Genomic DNA, 24646 nt, shown 5'->3' on the forward strand with positions numbered 1-24646 from the left:
ACTGGTGTTGTGTGTGTCCCTTAACAGATAAATACATGGAGTGCAATCATCCAAAAAGGCTCAATAATGATCCAATCCTATGTCAGTGACAAGGTGTTTTTCCACAGAACAACAGGCAAACACAGTTTTAATCACAGTTCACCAAGAACATTGATTGACAACAGGCAGTGATTGATCCGGTCGGTAATGAGCAGAAACTACGACATCAGTCCATTTATAGAGTGTTCTTGATCACAGTAATTAGATTAGATGCACAGCGTCTGCCACAAACCTAGGCTACCCACGTCAATAGCTTCCTTGCTTCCTATAGTGTATCACACCAGCCTGGCTCAGTCTGGCTCTCCCTCCTCTTAAGGCCATTACCACCGAGCAAATCAAAGCACATCAGCTACACAGCAGCAGGCCTGATGGCTCCATCTCCCCCACATTCTAATCATGGTGAAAGTCATTCCTCATCAAGCCCCTTGAGGTGGGCACGTGCCTGGCACACACAAACACACAGATCCATAGGGAGCCTGGCTCTGTGTGTGTGCTCGTGTTAAGCTAGGTCAGACACTAGCTCGAGGGAGGCAATACAAAGGCTTAGTGGAGGACTTGGTGTGTGTGCATTTTCTCTTCCTCTCTCCCTCCTAGTAAAGGGTGTCTTGCAGTTTTGACGTGGTTTGGGATTAAAGCAGTACTTGCTGCTATCAACGACTGGTTTGGCTGCAACTTCTGAGGGAGGATGGAAGGAGTGATGGAGGGGTTGTGGGCTCTGGATGAGTCATATAAATGCTGGCTGAACAGCATGAGGTCTGAAACATGTTGGGGTGCTCACCTTCTGCAGCTTGAAGTCAATAATCATTTTTGAAGCTTTCTAGTTCAGACTCAGAAATTGCTTTGTATTGCGGGTTTTAACAAAACCACAGTCATTCTACTCTTTACTGAAGAGAAAGTCTTTGTAGAGTTCTCATGAGGTAATATGAGTTTCTGTGTTATTCAAAGCAAAGCAAAGCTCCATTTTCATTCAGTTAAAATTTGCATGCGTTTGTGAATTTCCCACCTAGGAGTTCCATTCTATTCTACTCTCCCACCTAGGGGTTCCATTCTATTCTATTCTCCCACCTAGGAGTTCCATTCTATTCTACTCTCCCACCTAGGGGTTCCATTCTATTCTATTCTCCCACCTATTCTACTATCCCACCTAGGAGTTCCATTCTATTCTATTCTCCCACCTAGGAGTTCCATTCTATTCTACTCTCCCACCTAGGGGTTCCATTCTATTCTACTCTCCCACCTAGGAGTTCCATTCTATTCTACTCTCCCACCTAGGGGTTCCATTCTATTCTATTCTCCCACCTATTCTATTCTCCCACCTAGGAGTTCCATTCTATTCTATTCTCCCACCTAGGAGTTCCATTCTATTCTACTCTCCCACCTAGGAGTTCCATTCTATTCTACTATCCCACCTAGGAGTTCCATTCTATTCTACTCTCCCACCTAGGAGTTCCATTCTATTCTACTCTCCCACCTAGGAGTTCCATTCTATTCTACTCTCCCACCTAGGAGTTCCATTCTATTCTACTCTCCCACCTAGGAGTTCCATTCTATTCTACTCTCCCACCTAGGAGTTCCATTCTATTCTATTCTCCCACCTAGGAGTTCCATTCTATTCTCCTCTCCCACCTAGGGTTCCATTCTATTCTATTCTCCCACCTAGGGTTCCATTCTATTCTATTCTCCCACCTAGGGTTCCATTCTATTCTCCTCTCCCACCTAGGAGTTCCATTCTATTCTATTCTCCCACCTAGGAGTTCCATTCTATTCTACTCTCCCACCTAGGAGTTCCATTCTATTCTACTCTCCCACCTAGGAGTTCCATTCTATTCTACTCTCCCACCTAGGAGTTCCATTCTATTCTATTCTCCCACCTAGGAGTTCCATTCTATTCTACTCTCCCACCTAGGAGTTCCATTGTATTCTACTCTCCCACCTAGGGGTTCCATTCTATTCTACTCTCCCACCTAGGGGTTCCATTCTATTCTACTCTCCCACCTAGGGGTTCCATTCTATTCTACTCTCCCACCTAGGAGTTCCATTCTATTCTCCTCTCCCACCTAGGAGTTCCTATTGCGTTGTTTACAATCCTGAATTTTTTCAATCCTGTATTGTGATTCACACATTAAATTTGAAGACAGAACATCTACTACCGCAGAGCGTAAACAATCACGTTGTATGGTTCTGTGATTGTCTGTGATTGTTTCTCTGTGTGGGTGCATGTGCTCAGGTACACAATACAATGCAACATTACTGTAAACGAAGGCACAATGGTACATCCTTCACATACACACAACACCTGTAGGCTGTGTTTGTGTGCACAGTATGCTTCTCTTACCTGTCCCCAGGAGCCAGTGACCCATTGGGTACAGGGTTGGCTGTTACAGGCCTGGATGTTGCTGGGCAGATGGGCCTCGTCACAGCGATCCTCTTCTGGACAGGTAACCAGACGCTGCTGCTCCCCTCCCCCACACACCTCAGAGCACTGGGAAACACACACACACACACACTTTTAAGGATAACCATGACTGTACGTAGTGCTTTTCAGACAGTCTCAAAGCACTTAACATTGCATGAGGGTAACTATGTAGGTAACTCCTTATTACACATCAACTATCACAGTGATGATAACCCCTTATTACACATCAACTATCACAGTGATAACTCCTTATTACACATCAACTATCACAGTGATAACCCCTTACTACACATCAACTATCACAGTGATAACCCCTTATTACACATCAACTATCACAGTGATAACCCCTTACTACACATCAACTATCACAGTGATAACCCCTTACTACACATCAACTATCACAGTGATAACCCCTTATTACACATCAACTATCACAGTGATAACCCCTTATTACACATCAACTATCACAGTGATAACCCCTTATTACACATCAACTATCACAGTGATAACCCCTTATTACACATCAACTATCACAGTGATAACCCCTTACTACACATCAACTATCACAGTGATAACCCCTTATTACACATCAACTATCACAGTGATAACCCCTTATTACACATCAACTATCACAGTGATAACCCCTTATTACACATCAACTATCACAGTGATAACCCCTTATTACACATCAACTATCACAGTGATAACCCCTTATTACACATCAACTATCACAGTGATAACCCCTTATTACACATCAACTATCACAGTGATAACCCCTTATTACACATCAACTATCACAGTGATAACCCCTTATTACACATCAACTATCACAGTGATAACCCCTTACTACACATCAACTATCACAGTGATAACCCCTTATTACACATCAACTATCACAGTGATAACCCCTTACTACACATCAACTATCACAGTGATAACCCCTTACTACACATCAACTATCACAGTGATAACCCCTTATTACACATCAACTATCACAGTGATAACCCCTTACTACACATCAACTATCACAGTGATAACTCATTATTACACATCAGCTATCACAGTGATAACCCCTTACTACACATCAACTATCACAGTGATAACCCCTTATTACACATCAACTATCACAGTGATAACCCCTTATTACACATCAACTATCACAGTGATAACCCCTTACTACACATCAACTATCACAGTGATAACCCCTTAGACACATCAACTATCACAGTGATAACCCCTTACTACACATCAACTATCACAGTGATAACCCCTTATTACACATCAACTATCACAGTGATAACCCCTTATTACACATCAACTATCACAGTGATAACCCCTTATTACACATCAATTATCACAGTAAATATTACTCCGTATACACATCCGCTATCACAGTGATAACCCCTTATTACACATCAACTATCACAGTGATGATAACTTTTACTACAAATGAACTGTCACAGAAGATAACAACAACTATCACAGTGAGTGGTTAGGCATAACTATGGGTAGTAAGGAGAGAGGTGAGGAGTGAAGGAGATGGGAGGAAAGGATATAACTAACCTGTCCCCAGGAAGAAGAGTACCAGTCCAGGCAGGGCTGGGGTAGGCAGGGCATGCGGGCCACCGGCCGGGTAGACACGGTCTGACAGTGGAAGGGCCGCAAAGGCCTCTGGTCCCTGGTGTCAAAGCACTGGATCTCACGCAGGGTCACCCCACCACCACAGTTCTTGGAACACTGGGGCGAAAGAGGGTGAGAGGGACATTAAACAATCCTGTTATCGTGATCAAAAGTTGCTTGATACTATACTGACTGATGTATTATTAATGCATTAATATTCCATTATCCCATCATTGTTTTTGCAATACAACATTCCATTATCGCCCCATCCATGAGTTATCAGCGATAACATTCCATTATTGTCCCATGCCTGAGTCATGATACAACATTCCATTATCATCCCTGAGTCATGATACAACATTCCATTATCATCCCTGAGTCATGATACAACATTCCATTAACATCCCCGAGTCAGGATACAACATTCCATTATCATCCCTGGGTTATGATACAACATTCCATTATCATCCCTGGGTCATGATACAACATTCTATTATCATCCCTGTGTCATGATACAACATTCCAATATCGTCCCTTCCCTTATTGTTATTGTACTTATTGCTACAACATTATCGTCCCTTCCCTGAGTTATTCCTACACCATTCCATTATTGTCCCTTCCCAGAGTTATTGCTACACCATTATCGTCCCTTCCCAGAGTTATTCCTACACCATTCCATTATTGTCCCTTCCCAGAGTTATTCCTACACCATTCCATTATTGTCCCTTCCCAGAGTTATTGCTCCACCATTCCATTATCGTCCCATCCCAGAGTTATTCCTACACCATTCCATTATTGTCCCTTCCCAGAGTTATTGCTCCACCATTCCATTATCGTCCCTTCCCAGAGTTATTGCTACACCATTCCATTATTGGCCCTTCCCAGAGTTATTGCTACACCATTCCATTATCGGCCCTTCCCAGAGTTATTGCTACACCATTCCATGATCGTCCCTTCCCAGAGTTATTGCTACACCATTCCATGATCGTCCCTTCCCAGAGTTATTGCTACACCATTCCATTATCGGCCCATCCCAGAGTTATTGCTACACCATTATCGTCCCTTCCCAGAGTTATTGCTACACCATTCCATTATCAGCCCATCTCAGAGTTATTGCTACACCATTATCGTCCCTTCCCAGAGTTATTGCTACACCATTCCATTATCGGCCCATCCCAGAGTTATTGCTACACCATTATCGTCCCTTCCCAGAGTTATTGCTACACCATTCCATTATCGGCCCATCCCAGAGTTATTGCTACACCATTATCTTCCCTTCCCAGAGTTATTGCTACACCATTCCATTATCGTCCCTTCCCTGAGTTATTGCTCCACCATTCCATTATCGGCCCATCCCAGAGTTATTGCTACACCATTCCATTATCGGCCCATCCCAGAGTTATTGCTACACCATTATCGTCCCTTCCCAGAGTTATTGCTACACCATTCCATTATTGTCCCTTCCCAGAGTTATTGCTACACCATTCCATTATCGTCCCTTCCCAGAGTTATTGCTCCACCATTCCATTATCGGCTCATCCCAGAGTTATTGCTACACCATTCCATTATCGTCCCTTCCCAGAGTTATTGCTACACCATTATTGTCCCTTCCCAGAGTTATTGCTACACCATTCCATTATTGTCCCTTCCCAGAGTTATTGCTACACCATTATCGTCCCTTCCCAGAGTTATTGCTACACCATTCCATTATCGGCCCATCCCAGAGTTATTGCTACACTATTCCATTATTGTCCCTTCCCAGAGTTATTGCTACACTATTCCATTATCGTCCCTTCCCAGAGTTATTGCTACACCATTATCGTCCCTTCCCAGAGTTATTGCTACACCATTCCATTATCGGCCCATCCCAGAGTTATTGCTACACTATTCCATTATTGTCCCTTCCCTGAGTTATCACTACAACATTCCATTATCGTCCCATGCCTGAGTCATGACACAACATTTCATTATCGTCCCAAACATGAGTCATGATACTGTCACGACTTCCGCCGAAGTCAGATCATCTCCTTGTTCGGGCGGCACTCGGCGGTCGGCGTCGCCGGTCTTCTAGCCATCATCGATCCACTTTTCATTTTCCATGTGTTTTGTCTTGTTTTTCCTCACACCTGGTTTCAATTCCCTCAATCACTTATTGTGTATTTAACCCTCTGTTCCCCCATGTCTTTGTGTGGGATTGTTTATTTGTAAGTGCTTGTGCACGTGTTGATTGGTGCGCGTTGGGTTTTTGTACCCAATATCTTGTTATTTTTATTGCAGTTGGTTTTGCTATTAAACTGCTCCGGCTATTACATTACATTACATTTAAGTCATTTAGCAGACGCTCTTATCCAGAGCGACTTACAAATTGGTGCATTCACCTTATGGCATCCAGTGGAACAGCCAAGTTCTGCTCTTCTGCATCTGACTTCCCTGCCACCGGTTACGCACCCCTTACAGATACAACATTATTGAACCATCCCTGAGTTAGATACAACATTCCCTTATCATCCCTGAGTTATCGCTACAACATTCCCTTATCACCCCTGAGTTATCGCTACAACATTCCCTTATCATCCCTGAGTTATCGCTACAACATTCCCTTATCACCCCTGAGTTATCGCTACAACATTCCCTTATCACCCCTGAGTTATCGCTACAACATTCCCTTATCACCCCTGAGTTATCACTACAACATTCCCTTATCATCCCTGAGTTATCGCTACAACATTCCCTTATCGTCCCTGAGTTAGATACAACATTCCCTTATCATCCCTGAGTTATCGCTACAACATTCCCTTATCACCCCTGAGTTGTCGCTACAACATTCCCTTATCATCCCTGAGTTATCGCTACAACATTCCATTATCGTCCCTGAGTTATCGCTACAACATTCCATTATCGCGCCTGAGTTATCGCTACAACATTCCATTATCGTCCCTGAGTTATCGCTACAACATTCCCTTATCGTCCCTGAGTTATCGCTAAACATTCCCTTATAGTCCCTGAGTTATCGCTACAACATTCCCTTATCGTCCTTGAGTTATCGCTACAACATTCCCTTATCATCCCTGGGTTATCGATACAACATTCCCTTATCATCCCTGAGTTATCGCTACAACATTCCCTTATCATCAAATCAAATCAAATGTATTTATATAGCCCTTCGTACATCAGCTGATATCTCAAAGTGCTGTACAGAAACCCAGCCTAAAACCCCAAACAGCAAGCAATGCAGGTGTAGAAGCACGGGTTATCGATAAAACATTCCCTTATCATCCCTGGGTTATTGCTACAACATTCCCATATCATCCCTGAGTTATTGCTACAACATTCCCTTATCATCCCCGAGCTATTGCTACAACATTCCCTTATCATCCCGAGCTATCGCTACAATATTCCATTATCGTCCCTGAGTTATCGCTACAACATTCCCTTATCATCCCGAGCTATCGCTACAATATTCCATTATCGTCCCTGAGCTATCGCTACAACATTCCCTTATCATCCCGAGCTATCGCTACAATATTCCATTATCGTCCCTGAGTTATCGCTACAATATTCCATTATCGTCCCTGAGTTATCGCTACAACATTCCCTTATCATCCCTGAGTTATCGCTACAACATTCCATTATCGTCCACCCCCTGGTGTGGGGCCTCACCTTGGTCCAGTTTCCTATCCTCCAGGAAGAGCAGGGTCGGAGGTAGCAGCGCCGGGCCGGCACAGGCCTCTTGGTCAGGTCACAGTCAGACTCCAGTCCCGTGCTGCAGACCACCAGCCTCCAGATGGCCCCCAGACCACAGCTAGTAGAACACTACAACACAAGGGGAGGCAGTGAGGAGTGAACCAGGCATCATTCAATGTCTTGTTGCAGCCCATTCAGATACATAGAGATTAGTCACGGAGGACAAAATACTTCCTCATTGAAAAACCCAACACAATGGAATTACGAGAGACTGTTCTGTGTTTCTTTACAGAGTGAATGTGGTTGACTTTGAGAGAGAGTGCATTTGATTTCACTGTTAAAACACAGACAGAAAGTGGCATTCACTGTGTCATGACCTGTCGGGCTGATATATTTCCCTGCTGGCAATCTGAAGTCGCTCTGGATAAGAGCGTCTGCTAAATGACTTAAATGTAAATGTAAATGTCAGAGAGCAGCCACTCACCATGATAGGAGAGTTGGGTTGTTTATGTAGGGACCTGAGGCCAGGGTGACGGTATGTCAGCATATTAAAGGGATGGGGACATTAATAGTGGCACACTGCTGGGCATTGTTCCTCCTACACACTACATTTACACCAGGGAGAATGTGTGGAATGCATAGAGAGTGTTGCAACTCACTGCGCTCCAGTTGCCGGCTCTCCAGAAGGAAGCTGTGGCGTTTGGAGTGGAAGCTGGGCTTGGCACTGGGGTCAGCTCTGGTGTCCACGAGTGTGGTGGGAGAATGGGTTGGCAGAGTGAGCATGGCTGGCACAGAGGACTGGGTGGGGGCACGGCTGGCTCAGGGGAATGGGTGGGAGGCACGGCTGGCTCAGGGGACTGGGTGGGGGGCACGGCTGGCTCAGGGGAATGGGTGGGGGTCACGGCTGGCTCAGGGGAATGGGTGGGGGGCACGGCTGGCTCAGAGGACTGGGTGGGGGGCACGGCTGGCTCAGGGGAATGGGTGGGGGGCACGGCTGGCTCAGGGGAATGGGTGGGGGGCACGGCTGGCTCAGGGGAATGGGTGGGGGCACGGCTGGCTCAGGGGACTGGGTGGGGGCACGGCTGGCTCAGGGGACTGGGTGGGGGGTTTCGTGCCATCCTGGGGAGTGGTTGTGGTGACATCCACTGGGGGTCGGTATGTGAGGGAAGGGTCCATGCCCCTGGATCTCAGCATGGGGGGATGAGGATCTCATTGTAGTCAATCTCTGACCACCCGTATGGGGAGGGGGGACTGGAGGGCCCGCATTGGCCCCTTTAGATGGAGTTGGCCCAGTCGTGGAGGACTGTGCTGAAATGTCTGTCTCTAACTGGGATGTGGCTGGCTCTGTCAACATTGACGGAGGTGGTGACTGAGGGTCTCCTTCCAGATGAGTAGGAGGAGGAGAGTCACTTCCAGTTGTTGATGTGCTGTGTTGGATGTTCTCCTGGTTTCCTGAGAGTGAATGGGAAAGAGGTGGGAGAGGAGAGGGTGGAAGATGTGGCTCCTGAGGCACAGGACGTGAGGTCACGGTGAAGTCACTGTCGGTGACCCCTAAATTGGCTTCGCTATCAGCTTTGGGCTCAATTTCAAAGTCCTGCTGATCAAAGTCTGGTTCACCAGGAAAAAGCCATTGTAATTCCCAGTGGAGTTTGGGGCTGGTGGCTCGTATGGAAGAGAGGTGGTTGCCTCCCATTGGGACAGGGTTGTGGTGAAAAAGCTGTCCTCGTATGTTTCAAACTCAAACACAGGTCCTGGGGAAGGTGGATCCAGGGTGGAAGCGGGCTCTCCTTTTCATCTTGGTAGCCAGGGGATTGTAGTCCAATTGCAGTCTCCTGGTGGGAATTGTAGTCCAAAACACCCACTTCTTTCACCTCTTCTACCATTGTTGTGGGTTCGGTGCCATCTTCATAGTCATGGCTGACAGGGGCAGTGGTGGTACATTCGATGGTTGTACCAACATTGCTGTCTTTCACATCAAAATGGACATAAATGTCAGTGTTTTCATCATCATTTTTTCACTATGGGGCCCATGTGTGTTCTCAGTGGTTCCCATGCTAGTAGGCACTGGGCTGGCTGCTGTGCTGAGGTAATGAGGCCAACCAAAATTACTGTTTGTTTCTTTCCAGCTTTGTGATAACCTGGTCTCTAAAACTGGTGCTGAGGGTGTGGTGGAAACAGGTAGAAAATAGTCCTCTGAAAGGAGTAAATCCTCCTCCTCTCGCTCTACTTCATTGGGTTTCTCCGTCTGTAGTCTTCCATCAATCTCTGCATGGTCCAGGTTAGGGTCTTGTGGTTCCTCAACTTCCCTAATGAAAGGAGTCGTCTTAAAAGTGGTAGAAATGGGTGAGGTAGCTGTGGGAGGATCTGTTGTAGTTTCTCTGTAAACATGTTCTTCTGCACTAGAACTTGGTTTAGGTTCCTGTTGTGGATCTGGTCCAAGATCATCCACCAAGTCTTTACCGTTGTTCCCCAAGCCAAAGTCGTAGGAAATGTCCTCGTGGAATTTGATGAAGTTGTAGTCGTAGTAAAAATCGTCCACAGGTACATTGTTTTTGGCTGAGTTGTCAGTAGTCTTGTCAATGTGATTCAGGTGGGGGATGATGTTATTTAGATTGTTAGGGGCCCTTGGCTGAGCCCTAGTTGTACTGTGTTTGGGCAGGGGGTTAGAGTCAGGGATGGAGTTGATTTCGTTGATTTCCTTGCTTGACGAACCACTGCCAGACCAGTCGTTGCTGCCACCGAAGACGTCGATGATCTGAGGACAGTCCTGGAGGTAGCATGGAGTAAGAGAACTGGGATTCTTTCGGGGGTCACAGTCCACCCCTGTGTTTCTGGAACAGACAACCTTTCGGCTCCGCACACCACCACCACATGTCAGCGAGCACTATGGGAGAAGCAGAGGAGGGTCAGATTAGGACAGACTGGTAACTGATCGATTCCACAGCTTTATATTTACACCCGCTAAACACCAGTTAGAGTGCCAACTTTATAAACAACATGGTACTGTACACACCTAATCTTCAGGACCTGTACACACCTCTCTTCAGGACCTGTCCACCTCCTCTACCCTTCAGGACCCGTCCACCTCCTCTACCCTTCAGGACCCGTCCACCTCCTCTACCCTTCAGGACCTGTCCACCTCCTCTCCTCTTCAGGACCTGTCCACCTCCTCTCCTCTTCAGGACCTGTCCACCTCCTCTCCTCTTCAGGACCTGTCCACCTCAGGACCCGTCTACCCTTCAGGACCTGTCCACCTCCTCTACCCTTCAGGACCTGTCCACCTCCTCTACCCTTCAGGACCTGTCCACCTCCTCTACCCTTCAGGACCTGTCCACCTCCTCTACCCTTCAGGACCTGTCCACCTCCTCTACCCTTCAGGACCCGTCCACCTCCTCTACCCTTCAGGACCCGTCCACCTCCTCTACCCTTCAGGACCCGTCCACCTCCTCTACCCTTCAGGACCTGTCCACCTCCTCTACCCTTCAGGACCTGTCCACCTCCTCTACCCTTCAGGACCTGTCCACCTCCTCTACCCTTCAGGACCTGTCCACCTCCTCTACCCTTCAGGACCTGTCCACCTCCTCTACCCTTCAGGACCTGTCCACCTCCTCTACCCTTCAGGACCTGTCCACCTCCTCTACTCTTCAGGACCTGTCCACCTCCTCTACCCTTCAGGACCTCCACCTCCTCTCCACCTTCAGGACTACCCTTCAGGACCTGTCCACCTCCTCTACCCTTCAGGACCTGTCCACCTCCTCTACCCTTCAGGACCTGTCCACCTCCTCTACCCTTCAGGACCTGTCCACCTCCTCTACCCTTCAGGACCTGTCCACCTCCTCTACCCTTCAGGACCTGTCCACCTCCTCTACCCTTCAGGACCTGTCCACCTCCTCTACCCTTCAGGACCTGTCCACCTCCTCTACCCTTCAGGACCTGTCCACCTCCTCTACCCTTCAGGACCTGTCCACCTCCTCTACCCTTCAGGACCTGTCCACCTCCTCTACCCTTCAGGACCTGTCCACCTCCTCTACCCTTCAGGACCTGTCCACCTCCTCTACCCTTCAGGACCTGTCCACCTCCTCTACCCTTCAGGACCTGTCCACCTCCTCTACCCTTCAGGACCTGTCCACCTCCTCTACCCTTCAGGACCTGTCCACCTCCTCTACCCTTCAGGACCTGTCCACCTCCTCTCCTCTTCATGGTGCTCATAAGAGTTTTCACTTACAATTAAGTTCGTATACATTTTAATTAGGTTATACATAGTGTGTTAACTGCTTCCTCAAAATCTTTCCCATGCCTACTCCACTCAAATATCATGGAACCAGAGTTAAACTAGCCTCTGTTTCAACTTGTACTCCCAGTGCAGAAAATTCAGCATTTTCCACATTAAACAAGACGAGACCAGATGTTCCTTCCTTCCTTAGCCTCTCCCTTCTCTGTGTGAGTCACTGCTGGAGCCGTATCACATTCCCCTGAATGGCCTCCTCACCTCAGACCAGTTGCCTGTGGACCAGTCCGCGGGGCAGGGGACATGAGCGTTACAAGGCGCCGCTGACTCAGGCCTGGGTATGTGGTGACATTCAGAGAGCTGCAGGGCTCTGTTCTCCTCCAGACTCACGGCCTGGATGCACAGCACCGTCCTCTTGGCCAAGCCCTTCTCACCGCACGTGGCCGAGCACTTCTGCCACTCGCCCACCCACCATCTGAATGGAATGGTCACAAAGAAAGACAGACAGAAAGTGTAATGTGTGTGTGTGTTTGTGCTTAGTGCATGTTTGAGAGGGTGTATTCTTTCTGGTGTGTTAATTATTCTAATATTTGTTTTACCCCTTCCCCCCCCCAATTTCATGGTATTCAATTGGTAGTTATGGTCTTGTCTCATCGCTGCAACTCCCCTACAGACTCTGGAGAGGCGAAGGTCGAGAGCCGTGCGTCTTCCGAAACACAACCCAACCAAACCGCACTGCTTCTTGACACAATGCCCACTTAACCCGGAAGCCAGCTGCACCAATGTGTCGCAGGAAACACCGTACACCTGGCGACCGTGTCAGCGTACACTGCGCCCGGCCTGCCACAGGAGTCGCTAGAGCGCGATGGGACAAGGACATCCCTGCTGGCCAAACCCTCCCTTAACCCGGACGATGCTGGGCCAATTGTGCGCCGCCCCATGGGTCTCCCGGTCGTGTCCAGCTGTGACAGAGCCTGGACTCAAACCCAGAATCTCTCTAGCAGCACAGCTAGCATTGAGATGCAGTGCCTTAGACCACTGCGCCACTCGGGAGGCCTTTCTGGTGTGTTTATGAACGCATGTATGATTTGTGTGTATGTGCGTGTGTGTGCATGTACGTGTGTGTGTTTACAAAGGTGTGTGCGTGTGAGAGAGCATGCAAGCCCTACAGTGGGTCTTGTCCCAGTATAAATCTGGTCCTGGGGGCAAACTCACATGGCTGGGCAAAGCTCCTCATTGCAGCTGGCTCGTTTATCGTCAGGACGGGTCGTCGGGTCACAGTAGCCCTCTTCTACTATCCCAGAGGTCCTCTCCACACAGTGAACAATCTGTCGCTGGACACCTGGAATTCCAGAGGGATACACAGGAACAGCTGTTAGAAACACGCACGCACACACACACACACGCACACACGCACACACACACACACACACACACACACACACACACACACACACACACACACGCATCAAGCAGCAGGTCTCAGAACAGAAACTCACACAGGCATGAACACAAGTCAAATGTTTCTACAGTTGTAGATACATTACTGATTAATAGCTTTCAAAGCAGATTCCTACAGTAAATGTTGGTCAGTCAACTGAGTTGCAGTAAACACATCTACAATGCTTTTGAAAAGTATTCAGACCCCTTGACGTTTTGACTGTTGTTGATGTGTGCAGAAGGTCCCTGGTTCTAGCATTTTTACGCCCATTGGTATGGGATTCTAGGGGACTGTTTAAAATTATACTGTTACATATATAAGGTCCCACAGTTGACAGTGCAAGTCAGAGCAAAAACCAAGCCATGAGGTCGAAGGAATTGTCCGTAGAGCTCCGAGACAGGATCGTATCGAGTCAGATCTGGGGAAGGGTACCAAAAAACGTCTGCAGCATTGAAGGTCCCCAAGAACACTGTGGCCTCTATCATTCTTAAATTGAAGATGTTTGGAACCACCAAGACTCTTCCTAGAGTCAAACTGAGCACACCTAATGTGAGAAGGGTGAAGCGAAGTGACCAAGAACATGATGGTCACTCTGATAGAGTTCCAGAGTTCCTCTATGGAGATAAGAGTACCTTCCAGAAGGACAACCATCTCTGCAGCACTCCACCAATCGGGCCTTTATGGTAGAGTGGCCAGACCGAAGCCACACCTCAGTAAAAAACATGACAGCCCGCTTGGAGTTTGCCAAAAGACACCTAAAGATTCTGACCATGAGTAACAAGATCTCTGGTCTGATGAAACCAAGATTGAACTCTTTAGCCTGAATGCCAAGCGTCATGCCTAGAGGAAACCTGGCACCATCCCTAAGGTGAAGCATGGTGGTGGCAGCATCATACTGTGGGGATGTTTGTCGGTGGTAGGGACTGGCATTGAGGGATGTTGTCGGTGGTAGGGACTGGCATTGAGGGATGTTTTTCAGCAAAAGGTTGACTATTCAGGATCAAGGGAAAGATGAACGGAGCAAAGTATAGAGAGATCCTTGATGAAAACCTGCTCCAGAGCGCTCAGGACCTCAGACTGTGGTGAAGGTTCACCTTCCAACAGGACAACAACCCTAAGCACACAGCCAAGACAATGCAGGAGTGGCTTCAGGACAAGTCTAGGATGTCCTTGAGTTGCCAAGCCAGAGCATGGACTTGAACCCGATCGAACATCTCTGAGAAATAGGAAAATAGCTGTGCAGCAATTCTCCCCATCCAACCTGACAGAGATTGAGAGGATTTGCAGAGAAGATTGGGAGAACGTCCCGAATACAGGTGTGCCAGGCTTGTATCATCATACCCAAGAAAAATCAAGGCTGTAATCGCTGCCAAAGGTGCTTCAACAAAGTACTGAGTAAAGGGTCTGAATACTTATGTAAATGTGATATCAGTTATTTAATTAGAATACATTTGCAAAAATGTCTAAAAAACTGTTTTTGATTTGTCATTATGGGCTATTATGTGTAGATTGATAAGGGAAAAAAACTATTTAATACATTTTAGAATAAGGCTGTAACATAACAAAATGTGGAAAAAGGGAAGGGGTCTGAATACTTTCTGAAGGCTCTGTATATCCAGTAATTACAAGACCATAGACTGGGATCTGGATGCTCTGGAACCACTCATATGTCCCCGCAGGCATTATGGGGTGTCAAATTACCACTGCAATTCTGGAAACATGGATGATTATTAAAAGACTGAATATAAATGAATGTTAGGCTAATACACTGCTCAAAAAAATAAAGGGAACACTAAAATAACACATCCTAGATCTGACTGAATGAAATATTCTTATGAAATACTTTTTTTCTTTACATAGATGAATGTGCTGACAACAAAATCACAAAAATTATCAATGGAAATTTAATTTATCAACCCATGGAGGTCTGGATTTGGAGTCACACTCAAAAAAAAGTGCAAAACCACACTACAGGCTGATCCAACTTTGATGTAATGTCCTTAAAACAAGTCAAAAGGAGGCTCAGTAGTGTTTCTGGCCTCCACGTGCCTGTATGACCTCCCTACAACGCCTGGGCATGCTCCTGATGAGGTGGCGGATGGTCTGCTGAGGGATCTCCTCCCAGACCTGGACTAAAGCATCAGCCAACTCCTGGACAGTCTGTGGTGCAACGTGGCGTTGGTGGATGGAGCGAGACATGATGTCCCAGATGTGCTCAATTGGATTCAGGCCTTCCTCTTGCAGGACCTGCTGACACACTCCAGCCACATGAGGTCTAGCATTGTCTTGCATTAGGAGGAACCCAGGGCCAACCGCACCAGCATATGGTCTCACAAGGGGTCTGAGGATCTCATCTCGGTACCTAATGGCAGTCAGGCTACCTCTGGCAAGCACATGGAGGGTTGTGTGCGGCCCCCCAAAGAAATGCCACCCCACACTATGACTGACCCACCGCCAAACCGGTCATGCTGGAGGATGTTGCAGGCAGCAGAACGTTCTCCACGGCGTCTCCAGACTCTGTCACGTCTGTCACATGTGCTCAGTGTGAACCTGCCTTCATCTGTGAAGAGCACAGGGCACCAGTGGCGAATTTATCAGTCTTGGTGTTCTCTGGCAAATGCCAAACGTCCTGCACGGTGTTGGGCTGTAAGCACAACCCACACCTGTGGACGTCGGGCCCTCATACCACACTCATGGAGTCTGTTTCTGACCGTTTGAGCAGACACATGCACATTTGTGGCCTGCTGGAGGTCATTTTGCAGGGCTCTGGCAGTGCTCCTCCTTGCACAAATGCGGAGGTAGCGGTCCTGCTGCTAGGTTGTTGCCCTCCTACGGCCTCCTCCACGTCTCCTGATGTACTGGCCTGTCTCCTGGTAGCGCCTTCATGCTCTGGACACTACGCTGACAGACACAGCAAACCTTCTTGCCACAGCTCGCATTGATGTGCCATCCTGGATGAGTTGCACTACCTGAGCCACTTGTGTGCTACCACTAGACTGAAAGCACCGCCAGCATTCAAAAGTGACCAAAACATCAGCCAGGAAGCATAGGAACTGAGAAGTGGTCTGTGGTCACCACCTGCAGAACCACTCCTTTATATTTACATTTAAGTCTAATTGCCTATAATTTCCACCTGTTGTCTATTCCGTTTGCACAACAGCATGTGACATTTATTGTCAATCAGTGTTGCTTCCTAAGTGGACAGTTTGATTTCACAGAAGTGTGATTGACTTGGAGTTACATTGTGTTGTTTAAGTGTTCCCTTTATTTTTTTGAGCTGTGTACATTATACTGCTATTCATTTTAGAACGTGTCATCCTTAATGATGAGTTATAGACATTACTATACATTTTATCCCCAGCAATATTAGGGTAACTTGAGATTTTGCAAAGGGGTTACTGTAAGTCAATGTTTACAGCAGTTTAAAACACAAAGAAATCTGAAATCCATTGGAGACACATTTCTAATGATCCTCAAACTTCTGTCTGGCAAGCTGGGACTTGTCTGAATGGAGAACAGAAACTTTATTGTCCATCTTTGTCTTCTGCTCGACTCACAGCTCCCAGAGACAACATCCCTCACGTCACACCTCATAGCCAGAATAAGTCTCAAATCTAGAGAGCCGCTGATGAGAGTTGTGGTTGTGAGACAGCCCTGGACAAGACAAGAAGGAAACCCCTTGAGGGGCGAGACCAATTTATCTGTTCCTCTCATCTTTCTCCCCGTCATTAGCCTCTACTCCCCCTCAGGGCTTCCAACCCCTCTGAGCAGGGGCCAACCTCTCACCTCCGCTGGTCCTTCCTGCATGGGCCAGTGAGACGGCTTTGTCTGCTAGCTGATATACACCGTGACTGACAAATCCTGGCAGAGGGGGGGGGGGAGGGTGAGGCACAGCAACCCCTGGGAGGGCGAGGCACAGCAACCCCTGGGAGGGCGAGGCACAGCACCCCTGGGAGAGGGAGGGGAAAGCACAGCAACCCCTGGGAGCGGGAGGGGAAAGGACAGCAACCCCTGGGAGCGGGAGGGGAAAGGACAGCAACCACTGGGAGGGGAGAGGGAGGGAAGGCACAGCAACCCCTGGGAAAGGGAGGCGGAGGCACGGAAAACCCCGGGAGAGGGAGGTGGAGGCACGGAAAACCCCGGGAGAGGGAGGTGGAGGCACAGCAACCCCTGGGAGGGAGGGGAGGAGAAGGCATGGCAAACCCTGGGAGAGGGAGGTGGAGGCACGGCAAACCCTGGGATAGGGAGGGGGAGGCACGGCAACCCCTGGGAGAGGGAGGTGGAGGCACGGCAAACCCTGTGAGAGGAATGGGGAGGCACGGCAACCCCTGGGAGAGGGAGGGGAGGCACGGCAACCCCTGGGAGAGGGAGGGGAGGCACGGCAACCCCTGGGAGAGGAAGGGGAAGCATGCCAACCCCTGGGAGAAGGGAGGTGGAGGCTAACAGAGACGTAGATTAGAGGGATGTTCAGGAGCATGTCTGATGTATTAGGTGAACCACAGGTCCCTCACATAATGGATTCTGCAGAATGAAGCTCACAACATTTTGCTCGTAGCAGTATGTTGATAAAAGAAATGTATATCTACACTCCTACGCGGCTTGAATAGAACCCCTGGGCTTTCCTGGGAAAGTCAGAACAATAACCTGAAGGGTGGAAACCACTCATTTTATACCAGAACTCACCAGTTGTAATGCACTTAAACTTGTGAATACTGCATAAGATATCGTAAACGGACCCCTGCTATGATAGGAAATGAAACATTCAGTGACAGCTATAGCAAACTATCATGTTCTGATATGATAAACACAGAGCAATGCCAATCTCTATCTCAGATTTACTCCACTATAATTGGCGAAAGAGGAACTACTTATCAAGACAGTCTAAACGAGGTTACATTGCGCCAGAGACAGAATATGTCATCTACACTGAGTATACAAAACATTAAGAACACCTGCTCTTTCCATTACATACACTGACCAGGTGAATCCAGGTGAAAGCTATGATCCCTTATTGAGGTCAGTTGTTAAATCCACTTCAAATCAGTGTAGATGAAGGGGAAGAGATGGATTAAAGAAGGATTTTAAGCCATGAGACATGGATTGTGTATGTGGGCCATTCAGACAGTGAATGAGCAAGACAAAAGATTTAAGTGCCTTTGAACGGGGTATGGTAGTAGGTACCAGGTGCACCGGTTTGTGTCAAAAACTGCAAAGCTGCTGGGTTTTCACACTAAACAGTTTCCAGTGTGTATCTTAGAATGGTCCACCACCCAAAAGACATCTAGCCAACTTGACAATTGTGGGAAGCATTGGAGTCAACATGGGCCAGAATCCCTGTGGAACACCTTGTAGAGTCCATACCTTGTCGAATTGAGGCTGTTCTGTGGGCAAAAGCAGGTGCAACTTCATATTAGGAAGGTGTTCCTAATGCTTGGTATACTAAGTTCATATTTAATCTGAAATCTGTGTGAACACAAGTCACTTGGCAAAGCTAGGACATCAAGTCGACAAGGCAAGGACATTATCTCTTGAAAGGCCATTTGGCATAAAAGTCATCTCTGCTATCCACATCAGTTTATATGGGATAATGTAATCACAAACCAGAGGAGAGTCAGAGAGTACTGTGTACAAGCAGACTTCAGTCCAACTACAGTAGGAGGCATGTCATCAGCCGCCTACATAGAAATACCAAGAATTCACCACGGCTCAGTATTCCAAAGAAGAAAGCCATTAAGCCATCATGGTTATAACAGAGGACAAAGATGCTTCAGGATAATGACATCACAGTTCGGTGCGATTCTTTAGAAAAAAAATAATTGACTTAGTGAAAGATACACTTTAGTAGAGGCATTCAGCTACAGTTGTTGTAATTGCTTTTTTTGTCCTTGTTATAATGAAAAACAGCATGCAATGTGGGGTCGTTACTAGTTGAATTAAATGCATTTGTTAGTGTTGTGACGTTACTCTTTATAATCTAAATTCCTTTATAAAAGGGCACAGAGGGGCAGTGTGTTGAGCACTAAGTGATAAAGGAAAGAAATAGGTTAGTCTGTGTAGTGAAATCGAAGGAAACAACTTAACATTCTTCAGGCAAGAAGAATGATGCCAGACACACATTAAATATCCTGCATTTGTGAAATTCAAATCGAGCCTCCAATCTCCAGAAGGCTCCATTTTTTGAACCCACTTATAGTTAAATTGCAATACTCCTATGAGTACCCGCTAAAGAGACAGGCTCTTAGTCACTTCGAGATTGTTCATAGAATTTGAAGACTGTATAGAGAAGCAAGACCATCTGTGCTCAATTTCCAACCTCAAATGGCCTAAAACTGAATTAATCGCAGAAGCGTCTCATTTAATAATATTGAATAAAAAGATGGTGCCTGAGCAGATGTCAACACATCAGAATTTGGTGCAGCTTGTTACCAGGGTAGGCCTCCTCCTGCATTAATCTATACTGCTGAATGGTCTCTCCAAACCCATGATTTACAGGGGGATGTTAATTGTCCACATGTTGCCATCCATGGCAGAAGATTCATTGTAGACAATTGGTCATCATCATTATACTACAGGAAAATGAATCACAAACAGAAATTCTAATCAGTATTCAGAGGAGTCTTTTCCACTAACTTGCCCATTCAAATCAAATGCTATTTGTCACACACGCCGAATACAACAGATGTAGACCTTACAGTGAAATACCAACAATTCCCTTTTAAGAAATCAAATAAAAAGTTAATAATTAAAGAGCAGCAGTAAAATAACAATAGAGAGACTATATTTAGAGGGTACCGGTACAGAGTCAATGTTAGTCGAGGTAATTGAAGTAATATGTACATGTAGGTAGAGTTAAAGTGACTATGCATAGATAATAACAGAGAGTAGCAGCAGTGTAAAATAGGGGGGACAATGCAAATAGTCTGGGAAGCCATTTGATTAGATGTTCAGGAGTCTTATGGCTTGGGGGTAGAATCTGTTTAGAAGCTTCTTGGACCTAAACTTGGTGCTCCGGTACCACTTGCCGTGTGGTAGCAGAGAGAACTGTCTATGACTAGGAAGGCTGGAGCCTTTGACAAATTTTAGGGCCTTCCTCTGACATCGCCTGGTATAGAGGTCCTGGATGGCAGGAAGCTTTGCCCCAGTGATGTACTGGGCTGTACACACTACCCTCTGTAGTGCCTTGCCGTTGGAGGCCAAGCAGTTGCCATACCAGGCAGTGATGCAACCCGTCAGGATGCTCTTGATGGTGCAGCTGTAGAAATTTTTGAGGATCTCAGGACCCATGCCAAATCTTTTCATTCTCCTGAGGGGAATAGGCTTTGTCGTGCCCTCTTTACGACTGTCTTGGTGTGCTTGGACCATGTTAGATTGTTGGTGATGTGGATGCCAAGGAACTTGAAGCTCTCAACCTGCTCCAATACAGCCCGTCGAGGAGAATGGGCGCGTGCTTGGTCCTCCTTTTCCTGTAGTCCACAATCATCTCATTTGTCATGATCACGTTGAGGGAGAGGTTGTTGTACTTGCACCATACGGTCAGGTCTCTGACCTCCCCCCTATATGCTGTCTCGTCGTTGTCGGTGATCAGGCCTGCCACTATTGTGTCATCGTAAACTTAGTGATGGTGTTGGAGTCGTGTCTGGCCGTGCAGTCATGAGATATTCTTAGGTTTTGACCTTAAACTCATTTAATAAACAAGTTAACAAAATAAAAGGGTCGTTCCATGACGTCTAATTTGTAATTATCTTTGGGAATTCAGCCACATCATGCCAGTCTTCAATCATAGTAATGAATGACACATGCACTCAGAGGCATACAGATGCCCCAACTGGCATGAGTTATTCCAATTTAACACGTTCAAAATCCCAAGTTGTCATCTCATCTCCAAATTCTAAAACTGGACTGCGCCTGGTAGACAGTGAATCGCAATGCTGTGGTCAATACCAAATAAATCATTAGCTGCTCCTCTAGACCAATCAAAAGTTGGGAACCAGTGAGGCAAGACTGAGGTCATTTCGGATCTCTTTTTGGCCCCTTTTTAAACCTGGGATCAAACTCTGAAGGAGTTTAAACACAGCATATACAAGCATATACAGGAGAGAGCCTACAGTACATTACATAAGCCACAACTAATGATAATGAACAATTTGTCTTTCCTCCAGGGTAGGATTATGAAGATTTATACTTGGAGTATTGGCAAAAGTCCTATATAAACACTGGGCCTATTGGGACTGCCCTAGACACGCTGGGCAGAAACTCCTTTTCTATGAGAAAGATGAGATGAATACTAGCAGCATGTTGTTCACTTCTCCCCAAGCTAAGGGGGATCCTCAGCAATGATCACTGAGAACATCTTAATAGTGGGGCGCTTCAGTAGTTTTGTTTTCTTCATACTGACTTACATGCCCCACATCTGTGAAGACTTTCGGAAGTTCAATAGCCTGACTACAAGACGCTGCTCTCTCAAAGCCCTAATGCAGAGTACCAAGGAACTTAAGCAACCTCTTCCTCAGTCCACGTGGGGTAAGTCAGGCTGAAAGTGTACAACATTAGCATACTGTGCGATCATCACTTATCAGGAAAGATGCTGGTTGAGTAAATAGCAAGCAGAGCAGACACTGAAAACAATAACCAACTATACTGAACAAAAATATAAAACGCAACATGTAAAGTGTTCCATATGCACAAAAATCGTCTTTCTCTCAAATCTTGTGCACAAATGTGTTTACATTCCTTTAAGTGAGCATTTCTCCAAGATAATCCATCCACCTGACAGATGTGGCATATCAAGAAGCTGTTTAAACAGCATGATCATCACACAGGTGCACCTTGTGCTGGGGACAATAAAAGGGCACTCTAAAATGTGAAGTTTTTTTTCACACAACGCCACAGATGTCTCAAGTTGAGGGAGTGTACAATTGGCATGCTGACTGCAGGAATGTCAACCAGAGCTGTGGCGAGAAAATTGAATGTTCATTTCTCTACCATAAGCCACCTCCAACATTGTTTTAGAGAATTTGGCAGTACGTCCAACCGGCCTCACAACCGCAGACCACATGTAACCACACCAGCCCAGGACCTCCACATCCAGCTTCTTCACCTGCGGGATCGTCTGAGACCAGCTACCCGGACAGCTGATGAAACTGAGGAGTATTTCTGGCTGTAATAATGCCCTTTTGTGAGGAAAAACTCATTCTGATTGGCTGAGCCTAGCTCCCCAGTGGGTGGGCCTGGCACCCATGTGGGTGAGCCTATGTCTCCCAGGTGCACCCTTGGCTGCACCCCTGCCCAGTCATGTGAAATCCATAGATTAGGGCCTAATACATGAATTTAAATTGACTGAGCTTTTATGTGAACTAACCCCCACCTTAGTAGCTCTGACATTGCTGATTGCCACTTTGAGGAAAACCTGTACTTACTATGATTGTGGTATGAGGTTGTCCCACATAGCTATTTTCAGATGAATGCGACTGGAAGTCTCTCTGGATAAGAACGTCTGATAAATTACTTAAATGTCAAAATAAACATATTCATCAGCTAGCAAACAATGCATTATGGATGAAAACCCCCAAGAAACAAATAACTATATAAACCATATTCACAAGAAGCCGTCAGGGAGTAATATTTCGGGGCACCTGCTGTCTTAAAAATGCCCTTTAAACAGTTACCCAATGCTCTCATTATTGCATTATCTCTCCCGTCACTGGCTTGGGCAAATGTGCCCTATATCCTGAGGTAGAGAGTAAATGCTACGAACACATAACAGATAGGACAGTTGACACCGGAAAATCTGTGAAACATTTGCATAATGCATGCACACAAGAGTGTGGTCCGATAACCCCTTTGACCTCTGGTTGCGTTGCAGACAAAGGACTAATTGAGACTTCTCTACTCGGGAACATAGATACTCTGAATAACTCAAAGGACACACACCCAGTCTTGGCTAACAGACTGCTCTGAATACCTCTCAAAGGACACATACCCAGCCTTAGCTGACAGACTGCTCTGAATACCTCTCAAAGGACACATACCCAGTCTTAGCTGACAGACTGCTCTGAATACCTCTCAAAGGACACATACCCAGTCTTAGCTGACAGACTGCTCTGAATACCTCTCAAAGGACACATACCCATCCTTAGCTGACAGACTGCTCTGAATACCTCTCAAAGAACACATACCCAGTCTTAGCTGACAGACTGCTCTGAATACCTCTCAAAGGACACATACCCATCCTTAGCTGACAGACTGCTCTGAATACCTCTCAAAGGACACATACCCATCCTTAGCTGACAGACTGCTCTGAATACCTCTCAAAGGACACATACCCAGCCTTAGCTGACAGACTGCTCTGAATACCTCTCAAAGGACACATACGCAGCCTTAGCTGACAGACTGCTCTGAATACCTCTCAAAGGACACATACCCAGCCTTAGCTGACAGACTGCTCTGAATACCTCTCAAAGGACACATACCCAGCCTTAGCTGACAGACTGCTCTGAATACCTCTCAAAGAACACATACCCAGTCTTAGCTGATAGACTGCTCTGAATACCTCTCAAAGGACACATACCCAGCCTTAGCTGACAGACTGCTCTGAATACCTCTCAAAGGACACATACCCAGCCTTAGCTGACAGACTGCTCTGAATACCTCTCAAAGGACACATACCCATCCTTAGCTGACAGACTGCTCTGAATACCTCTCAAAGGACACATAATAATAATAATAATATATGCCAGACTTTAGCATCCCAGCCTTAGCTGACAGACTGCTCTGAATACCTCTCAAAGGACACATACCCAGCCTTAGCTGACAGACTGCTCTGAATACCTCTCAAAGGACACATACGCAGCCTTAGCTGACAGACTGCTCTGAATACCTCTCAAAGGACACATACCCAGCCTTAGCTGACAGACTGCTCTGAATACCTCTCAAAGGACACATACCCAGCCTTAGCTGACAGACTGCTCTGAATACCTCTCAAAGAACACATACCCAGTCTTAGCTGACAGACTGCTCTGAATACCTCTCAAAGGACACATACCCAGCCTTAGCTGACAGACTGCTCTGAATACCTCTCAAAGGACACATACCCAGCCTTAGCTGACAGACTGCTCTGAATACCTCTCAAAGGACACATACCCAGCCTTAGCTGACAGACTGCTCTGAATACCTCTCCAAAGGACACATACCCAGCCTTAGCTGACAGACTGCTCTGAAT

The 24646-nt window shown here is 46.7% G+C and overlaps 1 protein-coding gene across 1 annotated transcript in view; it reads right to left on the reverse strand.

Moving 5' to 3' along the window:
• The window catches only part of LOC124035397 (A disintegrin and metalloproteinase with thrombospondin motifs 7-like), a 46964-nt gene extending 29729 nt beyond the window's left edge, over positions 1-17235 (reverse strand). Inside the window, exons 1-12 of the mRNA XM_046348849.1 lie at positions 17215-17235; positions 16986-17082; positions 13203-13329; positions 12249-12462; positions 9733-10643; positions 9504-9676; positions 9299-9367; positions 8990-9211; positions 8419-8783; positions 7736-7888; positions 4019-4192; positions 2375-2521 (exon numbers count right to left, since the gene is read on the reverse strand). Coding sequence (XP_046204805.1) covers positions 2375-2521; positions 4019-4192; positions 7736-7888; positions 8419-8783; positions 8990-9211; positions 9299-9367; positions 9504-9676; positions 9733-10643; positions 12249-12462; positions 13203-13329; positions 16986-17082; positions 17215-17235 — 2673 coding nt within the window. The remainder of the gene's footprint in view (positions 1-2374; positions 2522-4018; positions 4193-7735; positions 7889-8418; positions 8784-8989; positions 9212-9298; positions 9368-9503; positions 9677-9732; positions 10644-12248; positions 12463-13202; positions 13330-16985; positions 17083-17214) is intronic.
• Positions 17236-24646: the final 7411 nt, after the last annotated feature.

Source organism: Oncorhynchus gorbuscha, linkage group LG05 (genome assembly GCF_021184085.1).
Source record: "Oncorhynchus gorbuscha isolate QuinsamMale2020 ecotype Even-year linkage group LG05, OgorEven_v1.0, whole genome shotgun sequence".
NCBI lineage: Eukaryota > Metazoa > Chordata > Actinopteri > Salmoniformes > Salmonidae > Oncorhynchus > Oncorhynchus gorbuscha.